Source organism: Varroa jacobsoni, unplaced genomic scaffold, assembly GCF_002532875.2.
Source record: "Varroa jacobsoni isolate VJ856 unplaced genomic scaffold, vjacob_1.0 contig03067, whole genome shotgun sequence".
In the NCBI taxonomy this organism is placed as follows: domain Eukaryota; kingdom Metazoa; phylum Arthropoda; class Arachnida; order Mesostigmata; family Varroidae; genus Varroa; species Varroa jacobsoni.
The window spans coordinates 867-13,779 of record NW_019214942.1 but is presented as its reverse complement, the minus strand read 5'-3'; the positions used below and the strand labels follow the sequence as shown (position 1 = coordinate 13,779).

Sequence of the window (12,913 nt, the reverse complement as noted above, 5' to 3'; positions counted from 1 at the left end):
GGATGAAATGTCTCGTCAGAGACTGACGAACGATGAACGTTTCGGAGGTAAACGGTTTTTATCCAACGAGAAACAATTTAGGCTTGGACTACATTTCCGCTAACAGTATGGGTCTATTAATCCACTGACGGATATAGATATCATAGATCATGGACTTTTTTCTATGATTGCAGAACAACATGAAAACTTGATGTGTGCCTACTAATCAACGAACATAGTAGTGCCGTGTCATAAGAAAGTAGCAAATTGTTATTATCCTGACCTGTATTCTGTCAAGGAAAGGATTTACATGTTAGCTACAGCTGGATCTCTTTTTACTTAACCCTGATAAAGTAATTACCTTATCAACAATATTTACATGTTTTACGTTTACTGTTTAATCTCTCATTGCCCTCTGTGCGATCACGCAGAATCAATATTTTATTATTGGATAATCCACTGCATATTTCTGTGTCCGTTTCTATCAGCCTTCCACTGCACTTAGCCATAATGTCTTGCGTACAGTGTCAACCACGTCACTCACGACTAAGGGAGAATCGACATTTTCTGGTTGACAGCAGCTATATTTTTTTTTCGAGTACCTGCTTAGTTATTATCCGCGTCAGCAATAGTCGACGACGACGCCAAGACGACTCACTATGCGGCTGGCTCAATATGCAAAGGGGTGCAGCAGACCCATTGGCTGCAGTATTATAGTATGATTTACAGTGACTTTGTTCTATTTATATTAGTAGAAGTATTGTTTTTTCATAGGTTAATTGTTTTTTGAACCGGCTCCAGATTGTTATGATAAGAAAGACACTACCAAAGGAAGAACAAGCTGAAACAGAAAAGGTATCGGAAAGGGAATACCAGACCTCTCGATGCACGCGTACGGGAAGCCTACAACATATCAGATAAGATTTTCAGTGGAGTGTTAATGTCGTCTTTCATACATTTCATCTGTTCGCCGTTCCCCCTCATTCTCAAAACCTTTGAGACGGATCGCCAGTTGCCGATTGCGTATTACCGCCGCATATTTAACATTAGCAAATGTACTCACGATAAGATATCACTGAACGGAGTGCCGATATATTAATGTTCGTTGGTACTAACGACACGAACGTAACGACTGCTGGTTCTATTCTACTATTCCCTATTGCTATAATTGACTTGTTGACTACTAAGCCAATCGAGGATGCATGAACTGTAGTGGTAGGGCTTCGTTGAAATAAACGCGTGTGATAACAATATTCGGGTGATTGTTTTGCAATGGGTTGCTATTGAATTTGTTGTTTATTCAACCTTTTTTGAATTTTTGGCATCAATCGTCGGGCCCGTTGGCCTGAAAAAAGAGCAGGTAGGGTTTGTTTAGATTTGATTATTGAAGATTCCTGAGGAGACCCAAGCAAGTTCGTTAGATCGTGTCCAATGACTAGCAAGTCCTGTAAATTATGTGGCCACATTAAGTTTATTCGCTAAATAAAATGGATTCAACCTATCGGTGAAATAATATTGATCGGTGAAACAACCTTGATGAAGTCGGTGTTGCCAGCGCCTTATAATTCGGACCAAAGCAATATTCATGTCGTATGCCATGTGGATAGCTCACTGCGAATTTTAGTCAATGAACGATACCACGCCACAGTTTCGTATGAGCATTTTGTTTCTGTCTGAGAAACTACGCTGCTCTGCAGATCCTGTACCTCATGGCGTTTAGCTATAATAATTCAGTTTATTCTGTGTAACTGCGGGCTGCTTCATCGTGTGAATATGTAGCTACGTAATTCACACTATTACATAGGCGCATATGTTAGGTCTGAAATGAAAAATGCTCGAAATTACATGTTCAAAGGTCATCCTGACATGTTAGTTTTTTAAAAGAGTCGCGTTACTGTTCATTGTATAATATGCGTGTGTAGAGAGAGAGAGAGAGAGTGAATGGGAAAGTGCTTTTCCGGACTGCTTGAAACGCTCTTGAGCGTTTACTCGTGACGCCCTCTAGCAAGCCATCAATAAATCATGCGAAAGTTAAACCCAATGTAAGCCTGTAAAAAAAAAAGTCTTGTGTTCATAACCTTCTAGCCTTGATTTTGTTGCCGCGTCTGAAAAATGCATAAATCATTGTCGATGCCGCCCCCACCTGCACCATATAGGGCGCGAAACGACATTCATGTGCTTTACTCTATTTAAAGAAGCCAATTATGACTAAAGCGTGAAAGTAATACATTTTTCACTACGAATAAGGATAAATTTATCGTTTAGATACGGTCTACTGTCGGCATTAGATTTGTCCTTATTGACAGTTACGACGCGTGATACCACAAACAGGAACTGAAGTGAGTCAAAGCGTGACTTGTGGTGACGTGGGAAAATGCATTTTCGGTCAGGAACCTGGTTCACTAATTCAGTGTGCGCTGATACGTACTGTATTGAATAGGGACTGAATTAGAAATGAAGCTAAGGTTACGTTGCTGGTTTGAAACTTTAACCGTTTTAAATGTTTGTTTTTCTCCAATATTTTCATCATCCAAAGCTGCTACGCCTTTTAAGATTTTTGGATTTTCTGCTAGTGGTTTCAGTCATTCCCAGAAATATCCGGGACATTAAATATACGGGGCGAAGTATGAGTTGGCGGGTCGATTGATTGATTTGTGCTAAATTATGCCGCCCACCCTAGCCAAAAACTAAAGACTATGTATATAACGCTTGAAGCTGCCGGCTCTAAGGCCGCTATAGCTAGGACTATAATTGCAGAACCTTGTAAGCATGCTTGTACCGCGTGAATGATCCATGATTCTATCGAAAAGCAAACCTGCCAATAATAATCGCAAGCGAAAAAGTTACACACATTTTAACTCACAAAATGACACTATTTAGCAAGCAACTAACGGCAATATGACTGCATTAATTCGGTGATACAGAGGCAGGATTGCCTAAGTAAATTTGTTTTCTTATCCTTGGCCAGAATTTGCCAACAATTTACCTGTACCAGCGCTTTTAGAAAAGAGAAGCACTTTTTTTCGATCTGATTTATTTAATATGGACTGAAAATTCTTACTAAATTTACGAAGGGAAACTGATATTTAATATTTAGGTACTAGCATTAGGTAACAATAGAATATACTTTTTCAAGTGTATTCAGTAGTAGCTCATATTTTATATATTTACGTCAAATTCCTTACCTTTTTATTTCAGTACGGTCGCGGTGACAGTTATAGAACGGCGGTGAATAAAGGTGGTGCGCCCGACGATGGTCGAACAGCGGACGGGCGGCCCCGTGTGGCCAAGAAGAAGGGCGAAAAGGACCTGGACGCTCTCAAGCAGGAAGTCGAGATGGACGAGCACAAGATCGCGCTGGAAGACCTCTACGCCCGACTGGGCACGAATCCCACCACGGGGTTGACGAGCCAGCGGGCACGCGAGGTTCTAGAGAGGGATGGGCCAAACGCACTTACTCCACCGAAGAAAACACCTGAGTGGGTTAAATTTTGCAAGAATCTCTTCGGAGGATTTTCACTTCTTCTGTGGATAGGTGCCGTACTGTGCTTCATCGCCTACTCGATCCAGGCGACTACATTCGAAGAGCCTCCCGACGATAACCTGTACCTTGGAATTGTACTCGCCGTCGTAGTGATTGTCACCGGTTGCTTCTCATACTATCAGGAAGCTAGATCGTCCAAGATTATGGAATCGTTCAAAAACATGGTACCGCAATATGCCGTTGTTATTAGGGACGGCCATAAGATGAACCTTCCCGCCGAAGAAGTTGTGGCCGGAGATATTGTCGAAGTCAAAGGCGGCGACAGAGTTCCTGCCGATATGCGTGTTATTCAGGCACAAGGCTTTAAGGTAGGCATGCCATGATGCATACCCTTATCAATCCAAATTTGGTTCGATGAATAGGGGAAAATTATTTGACTGTCCCAATTGGCTGTACCTACAGCCAGTTAACAGAACTTTTCACTCGACTTCAAGAAATGTCAGAAGCGAAATAACGTTTAAGTCAAAATATACTTACGTGTATACGGTCCCAAAAAAGCAAAATCAAAAAATATTGGCAGTCGTGACCCTTTCAAATCTATCTGAGGTATGTTTAACTTGAGAAAAGATTCGTTATATAGTAGAACACTCTATTAAAATAGCTCAGCGGGTTTAAAAAATATCCTTACTCGACAGTTACGTATGGAAGGTGCAGAAGGTTTCATGTATGCAATAGTGGTACTTTCTAGGCAGAGGATATTCAGGTTTATAATGTACTTTTAGGTGGACAACTCTTCACTGACAGGAGAATCTGAGCCTCAGACGCGTTCCCCGGAAATGACGAACGAGAACCCACTGGAAACCAGGAATCTTGCATTCTTCTCCACCAACTGTGTCGAAGGTATATATATTACTATAACTCTAGTGCAGATATTACTCGTTTAAATGTCAATGCGGCTTCCCACTATTCAGGCTTATTTATAATTTAAGCCTGAAAATTATTAGCAGAATAGGCTAACTCAGTTTTTTTTTCTATTTTAAACGTACCTTCTTCTAGCAGTTACTAATTTAATTACAAACTGGCATGAGCAAGTGAGCGAGCAATTCAGAAGTAGTCAAATTTTCGAGAAAACTGAATTTGACTCTCCGACAGGAACCGGACTAGGCGTGGTGATTAACACTGGTGATCGTACCGTTATGGGTCGAATTGCCAACCTCGCCTCGGGTCTGGAGATGGGTGAGACACCTATTGCACGTGAAATTGCCCACTTCATTCATATCATCACGGGAGTGGCCGTATTCCTGGGAGTGTCCTTTTTCATCATTGCCTTTATCCTTGGATACCACTGGCTTGATGCTGTCATCTTCCTTATCGGTGAGCAACCATTTACTGCAATGGACAGTTTAGCGAAAACTCTCACGTATGTCTACACTGGCAATACATAAATGACAAAAAATTAAGCAAAAGCAGTACAACTGAATTGGACAGCATAGTAGTTTTGAATAACAATAAAATATTTACATGCTAGATTTTGCTATCTACTGTTATAGGAATCATCGTAGCCAACGTACCCGAAGGACTACTGGCCACCGTAACAGTATGCCTGACTCTGACCGCTAAACGTATGGCTGCCAAGAACTGCCTCGTGAAGAATCTCGAGGCTGTCGAAACCCTTGGCTCCACCTCGACCATTTGTTCCGACAAGACCGGCACTCTTACCCAGAATCGTATGACTGTCGCCCACATGTGGTTTGACAACCAGATCATTGAAGCGGATACCACTGAAGATCAGTCTGGCGTACAGTATGACAAGGTACGGAAGCTTACAATGTTTGAAATAAAAATACCGCTCCAACGATAACTGTTTATTCTAATTTATGGTGCATAATCTAGTTTTGTTAGATAGGGCAGGTCAAATGGTGGAATTTTTATTCGCCTATAATCTTGTGCGTGTAGCAAACGAGAAACAAACCTTATCAATGCCTTTAAACACATTGCTAATGCGGTAGATTGGATTTACTGCGCTTATTTATAAATTTTAATCGCAACCGATCCAGACTTCGACCGGCTGGAAGGCCTTGGCCCGCGTATGCATGCTCTGCTCACGTGCCGAGTTTAAATCGGGACAAGAGAACGTGCCAATTTTGAAGCGCGAGTGCTCCGGAGATGCCTCTGAACAAGCCATTCTCAAGTGTATGGAGCTTGCAGTCGGCAATATTTCCTCCTACAGACAGCGCAACCACAAGATCTGCGAAGTACCATTCAATTCAACCAACAAATACCACGTCACTATTCACGAGACCGAGGATCCCGACGATCCTAGCTATGTTCTTTGCATGAAGGGTAAGCAATGGGGCATTTCTACAGAAATCGAAGACGATTCTTTCAGTGGAAATCGTACAAATCCATTGCGGTAAAAATTACATCCGTTTTTCATCTTAACTAATGTGTATGAAGCTCTTCCTTTCAAATACCTACCTATGTATGTTATAAATACCATGATTCAATGTGAAGACTGCACTAACATTGGCCAGGCTCTTGTTGTGGTGCCGATCTTTAGGTGCCCCCGAGCGTATCCTCGACCGCTGCGGAACAATATTCATCAACGGCAAGGAGAAGGTTCTCGATGAAGAGATGAAAGAGGCCTTCAACAACGCCTATCTGGAACTGGGAGGACTGGGAGAACGCGTCATTGGCTTCTGCGACTTCAAACTCCCTGCCGACCAGTATCCCAAGGGTTACCCATTCGATGCTGACGAGCAGAATTTCCCTCTGACCAACCTCCGTTTCCTTGGTCTCGTATCTATGATTGATCCTCCCCGTGCGGCCGTACCAGACGCTGTTGCTAAATGCAGATCCGCTGGTACGTACTAGTTCCCATTCGCATTAATTAGCTTGTTAATGATAACTCAAATCTCAAAAAATTGAATGAAGGATGATGAAAGCAGTGGCAAGACCCTTATAACGTCGCATTTTGCGTTGAAACTTGACCGTCGTCACTGATTCGTATTATCGCTTACAGGTATCAAAGTTATCATGGTAACCGGCGATCACCCAATCACTGCCAAAGCTATTGCGAAGGCCGTCGGAATTATTTCAGAGGGCAACGAAACCGTTGAAGATATTGCCCAGCGCATGAACATTCCTGTCGAAGAAGTTAACCCACGGGATGCGAAAGCTGCCGTCATTCACGGCTCGGAGCTTCGTGACATTCAAACCGAACAGGTAAAATTCACTTGGATTACTCTATCAAGACAACACGACAGTTAAGCATTTTGTAGAAGTAATCAAAGGCTTAGTCAGAAGGGCGTGCTTCGCAGATAAACGTAATTATTCTTAACCATCCCTCCCACTTACGTTTTATTTTCATCTAACGCTGTTCGTTTTGTTCTTTACTACTATGTTTATAGCTCGACGATATTCTACGACACCACAGCGAGATTGTATTTGCGCGAACTTCACCCCAACAAAAGTTGATCATTGTCGAAGGTTGCCAACGCTTGGGCGCCATTGTCGCTGTAACCGGTGACGGTGTGAACGATTCACCTGCCCTGAAGAAGGCCGATATCGGAGTCGCTATGGGTATTTCCGGCTCTGATGTATCAAAACAGGCTGCCGACATGATCTTGCTTGACGATAACTTCGCCTCAATTGTTACAGGCGTTGAAGAGGGTCGACTAATTTTCGATAATCTGAAAAAGTCTATTGCGTATACGCTCACATCTAATATCCCCGAAATTTCTCCTTTTCTTCTATTCATTCTCGCTGATGTCCCATTACCGCTGGGAACTGTCACCATCCTCTGTATTGATCTTGGTACCGACATGGTTCGTATACGTCTGATTAGTTTACATATTATTTCACAGGTTAGAATGCCCAATTGTGTAAATGTTATAATATGCGAATTAGGAAAGCCCCGCCTTTCAAACAGAGCATCGTTAAATTTAGATACTTAAATACACCATTGAAACGAAGACACTTCACTTCTTCATCCATCTAACAGTTATGATTATCACTTCATCATTTTGTAGCGTATGCATTATGTCCTATGCGAATAATGGACGTCTAGGTAAGGCTAACGAAAGTCGTTTTATTAACACTGACACTTTATTTCCTTTCTAATTATTATTAATATCATTTTACTCGCTGCTCTGGACACTGCCTTGGATGTGTCGAACGGTTTGACGACGGTCTCAAACTCAATATATGCTTGCCATTCACTATCCCAATATAAAATGGTCTTCGGAAATTCGGATTCGGATCTGTTGGGCCAATTTTTGCTATCTTTAAATGTTAATGAAATAGGTGCCCGCCATTTCGCTAGCGTACGAACGCTCCGAATCCGATATTATGAAGCGAAGGCCACGAGATCCTCAACACGACAAACTTGTCAATGAGAGGTAGGGATCACACGAAAAAAAGAAGACAAAATCATTCCGGAGCGATTGTTAGAGCGGTGCTAGTCATCATTTGTTTTTGGTTTTTCTGTTCAGCGTAAGCTTGGATCATGCTTGTGTAGTACGATAGACGGTTATGTTATGTTTTATTATGTTTTGTTTTGTTTACTTTGTTGGGATTGCGTTTGCCTGATTATTGCACCTATTTAGGTTCCCGCTGTTTCACTTGCTTACGAACAAGCCGAATTGGACATCATGAAGCGTGCCCCTCGCGACCCGAAAAAGGATAAACTTGTAAATGAGAGGTTGGTCTATTCGGTGATGTTAATTTCGTTTTAACGTCTGTTGATTTCGTCGATTGTGTGATGATACATCTCTTAAGTCAACACTTCTCCTGCAAACATAAATCAACCACTAAGTGATATATGTACATAATGTCGCGTTTTTTTTCTAACACAAGTTGCTACTTCTACAGATTGATTTCGATCGCGTACGGTCAGATCGGTATGATGCAGGCCGCTGCCGGTTTCTTCGCCTATTTTGTGATCATGGGTGAAAATGGCTTTTGGCCATCGCGTCTCCTCGGCCTCCGTAAAGAGTGGGACTCAAAGGTGGGTCAGTCGCTTTTTGACAGATCTATTTGTTTTCTGTGCAAATGTTTTTCTTCTCAAAATAGCATTTTCGACAAATTTCTCATTAACTTATAGTAACTTCATTCGCAAAGTATGTAACACAACCAATCGTATATGATGAAGGGACTTTAACCTAACGCGCCAGTTTACGATCTATACAACGCTTCCTTATCTATTGCGTAAATTCACATTGCGCAGGCGGTGAACGACCTCGAGGATTCGTACGGACAGGAATGGACGTACCACCACCGCAAAGCACTCGAGTTCACCTGCCACACTGCCTTCTTTGTCTCGATTGTTATCGTGCAATGGGCCGATCTTGTGATCTGTAAGACACGACGTAACTCAATTGTGCACCAGGGCATGCGCAATCACGTGCTGAACTTCGGTCTAGTCTTCGAGACAGCCCTGGCTGCTTTCCTCTCGTATTGTCCAGGCATGGATAAAGGTCTGCGCATGTATCCACTCAAGATCAACTGGTGGTTGCCGGCTATTCCATTCTCGATTCTAATTTTTGTGTATGACGAGATCCGTCGTTATATTCTCCGCAGGTACGTTGTCAATGTATACAAACATGTTAAAGGCTGGCTGCTGGACCGCTTTCTATATGTTTGTCTACTCCTGCGTGCTTTGTTAGTCACAGCAACATAAAATAGTTATGATATAGAATGCGATACTGGGTACTGACTGGGTGGGCTTCGTAGCTAGTGGAATATTTTTTGACCTTTCAAAAAACGCCCTAGACCTAATTGTTATATAGTTAAATGCTCGACTACTAACTGAGAGAAATGCTACCAACTGTTTACAGAAACCCTGGTGGGTGGGTCGAACGTGAGACCTATTATTAAATTGCACCTCTGGAAACACAAGCTGCAATCGGGGGCTGCGTGGGGACTCTGCTGTCGCTGTACTAATGTCACGTTCTGGGATTTGACCGTACTGTTCCAGTTGACAAAGGAATCGGACATTAGATCGAAAATTAGCGACTACAACTTAAAACAACCACACCGCGGCCATATTATAGCTCAAACGTTAACATATGCCAGCTAGACGATAGGCACCTGTACAAGAGTTGGCAGAGGGAACGGCTAATTCGTACGCGCTTGCGAATTCAACCATTAGTCAGTTATTACGAAGGTGAAAAAGTGAGCAAAAATCTGAATTAACATACGAAAGCGAAAATGAGTTACTAAAAGATTGAAAAGAAGCAAGAAATATTTGACACATGTTGCCACTCAGCAGACCACGTAGCTGACGATTATATCAGAAGCACTTACAACAACAACAACAACCACTGCAAACTACAACGCAAGCGAACAACAGTTGGACTATGTCGTTACATACTGTACGAACTACGAGCGTTACTTTTGCCGTAGACATGCCTAAGCAAGATGTTTTTAGACAAAAAAACAAAATGAAAGCACTTGTTTCCGCTATGAAGTTTTAATAACGATTACAAAAATTCTATTGATGATGAAAATAAAAACAAAAGAGAATGATGTGATTATAGGCTACCCAATAGCCTTCTTCGAGTTGCATTATTAAGGCCTCTCCCGGCGGCGGCGTCTCCCGGTCAACTTGCTCAATATGCCAACCCTCTAGGGGATACCCGACGCAAGCTGACGAGTTCGGCAGTCACACCCAGTACTACCATTATTACGCGGCCGCTCGCCATTCTGTTCGACCCTCCACTGACGAATTCTCGATACCAGCCAATTGTTCCAAATAACGACAGAAATCGAAGCTATTGTGGTGCACAGTAGTGTGTAAGAACTAGACACAATTAAACATAGCCACACAATGCAACCAAAAACAGCAACAGCAGCGGTAGAAATTGTTGCAACAAGAAGAAGAAATCATCTTGAGAATTAGAGGCCACCCCACTTCGTGGTGGCTGCTTGACTGCTTGTCGTCGAGCAATGCAAAAATGATCGACCGAGACCACTAAATCGGCGAAGTTTCCTGTTTCATTGCAACAACAATAACAACAACAAGTGGGAGCGACCTGCACAAGGCCACGACTCTGCGCGGCCAACGGGTCGGCCGCTGAACCGGCCACCGCCGCTGCTGTTCGTGCTGCTGAGCTTTCTCCTCTAAATGATAAAAAGGTAACAAAAGCAAAGAAGATAGCTGTTGTAACCTTAAGCAAAAGAATTATAGAGCGCAAGTACGAGAGTTAGATCTTAAGTAGAAACAAAAAAATATATATACAAAAAAAGTATGTGTGTAAACAAGCGAGCAAGAAATAGCGAGAGAAAGCGACTTCGAGAGAGAAAGGGGATGTGAGGGTCAAGAAAAATTTCGAGTGAAATTAAGACAGGTGAACCGTTCGACTCGAATGCTTTAGACGGTGTCATCATCTTATCGGCGATCCATCGAAGATTACTGCCATTATGACAACATTCTAAGACTATGAGCGAAAAAATTATGACATCGATCTCAGCCAACTGTTGATATTCCAATACGAAGTGAAACAGCAAAGACAAACGAGTATGATTATTCAAAAACCAACAACAATAACATACCAAAATAAAGTCGGTACGTAGCCGAGGCTTGCAGCCTCAATAAATGGTCGCCTATTAGCGGTAACCGTCAACGATTTCAAACATCGGTCCAATTAGTACTGTACATCAGCAGGCGGTGCAACAAGACATACCCAATCTCGATTCCGCGTCGTACATCCGTACAAACTGTAGTACACTAACCATCATAGAGAAACTTACACACGTAATAATTATGTCGTCTTTACGTTCGGATAAAAGTGAATTGTTGCTGTTCCCAATATCCACAGATCGTACTTTTAGCCGGTGAACAAAATTATAATGAAACCACAACAATGGCAAACACAGCAACATAACCAAGAGCCGCGGCAGAAGATACTAAAGCACGTAATGCGACGAGTAGGAAAATCTCTGGCGTCCCCCCGCTGTCTAGGCAGGAACAGCGTGTCAGACGGGCGACTTTTTTCCTGTGTGTGCCCTATGAATGCACAGATTAGTAGAAGCTTTAAATCGATCTATAGTTCATAGCAGAAAAGTAGATGGCCATTCAACCCAACACTGCTAGACACATGCGAGCAGACGACCAAACGTTACTAGAGCCTTCTGCTACGAAACATCAACAAAAAACTAACGAACCATGCGACATTCGTTGTACAACTTATGCCGCCAGTTACGTCGTTCATCAACTTCACACACAGGAAACACTTCTGTTTAGCAAGAAACTAATACTATATTATACTGCGATTGCCTGTACTTTTATGAGCCTTTCTGCCTGCACAAAACTGTGAACAGTAAAAGCAAACTGCCCCTGATGGATTAACCATTCGTTAATCAATTTAGTTTTGTGTCCGGCGTACCGATGTGCGTATTGTCAAAAGGCTGTGGAGGCTAGATCACCCCAAAGCGTTCCGATAAAGTTGAATCATAAGAAAAGGTGAGATTTGCTCTAGAATTATGGTCGTGACAATTTGTTCATGCGGAAACAGATCTTCCATACCGAATGTAGTGTCATCGAAGATACCTACTGGGTTAAATAATAAACACAAATAATCAATCGGTCGCTCGAATGCTTTGAGAGCAACTATTGATCTAGAGTAAAGCTCTAAGAACAATTAGTGCGATTTAAGAAACTTAGGACTGCTTTTTAAATAATCATTAAGAATGAACAAATAATTTATGAACGAACTATTAGTAATCAAGCAGATTATAGATGAATGCGGGATGTTTGTTCCGATGCTCGAATCGATTAAGTCGTCATTAACCCATTTCACTCCCGATGCTTGTTCTACCCTTAACAGGGCCGGAATTGCTACTTGTTTTTTAATTTTCTTTTCAACTCTATACATGATGTTGTTAGCATTAAATATCACAGCGTATGGCGCAATGCCACACAAACCTGATTGATCAATTGACCTAGAAGCACTCGCGTCTCATTGGTGATTCTTTCGTCATCGAGTCATTACGTCGTTATACGTAATAGCGTTTCTCAAAACATCCATAAATATATGATGGGTATATGTATCGTTAAATCGTATCGTATGAGTATATGTAAAGATTATCTTTACTGTCAACAATAAAACCTCCTCTTCGTTCAAGGTACTTTTTCTATGTACGGCTGTTTTTATCTTCAACAGCTCTAACTAAAAGCCATTCGTCCCTTAAATGCTTAGCTAACAGTTGAGCTCTTAGAACGTGTGCGCTAAAGAATCATCTTCAGCTGCCTTGCTCGCGTTGACCCAGCTAAATCAGCGTTTTCAGACAGAGGTAGGACTACCCTAGATTGCGTTTCAAGGTAGGTAGAGGAGCAATGTATACTATATCATAACCCACATACTTGGCCAGTGCGATTCACCGAAAGAAATCGGTTGAAACAGATGCGAAACGAATAACTGTCCCAGCCAATCAGCTATTGTCAGAAAA

General features: G+C 42.1%; 1 protein-coding gene across 3 annotated transcripts in view; it reads left to right on the top strand.

Moving 5' to 3' along the window:
• Positions 1-12,601, top strand: part of LOC111272716 (sodium/potassium-transporting ATPase subunit alpha) — a 33,160-nt gene extending 20,559 nt beyond the window's left edge. For 2 of the 3 annotated variants that reach the window (XM_022854293.2, XM_022854291.2), the window contains exons 2-13: positions 3,178-3,831; positions 4,246-4,363; positions 4,616-4,837; positions 5,014-5,276; positions 5,521-5,806; positions 6,024-6,326; positions 6,486-6,688; positions 6,874-7,290; positions 8,071-8,165; positions 8,336-8,471; positions 8,691-9,043; positions 9,301-12,601. In XM_022854293.2, coding sequence (XP_022710028.1) covers positions 3,178-3,831; positions 4,246-4,363; positions 4,616-4,837; positions 5,014-5,276; positions 5,521-5,806; positions 6,024-6,326; positions 6,486-6,688; positions 6,874-7,290; positions 8,071-8,165; positions 8,336-8,471; positions 8,691-9,043; positions 9,301-9,340 — 3,090 coding nt within the window. In that variant the 3' untranslated portion in view covers positions 9,341-12,601. Of the gene's footprint in view, positions 1-3,177; positions 3,832-4,245; positions 4,364-4,615; positions 4,838-5,013; positions 5,277-5,520; positions 5,807-6,023; positions 6,327-6,485; positions 6,689-6,873; positions 7,291-7,768; positions 7,864-8,070; positions 8,166-8,335; positions 8,472-8,690; positions 9,044-9,300 lie in introns of all 3 variants that reach the window. The other variant, XM_022854292.2, reaches the window with a different exon arrangement.
• Positions 12,602-12,913: the final 312 nt, after the last annotated feature.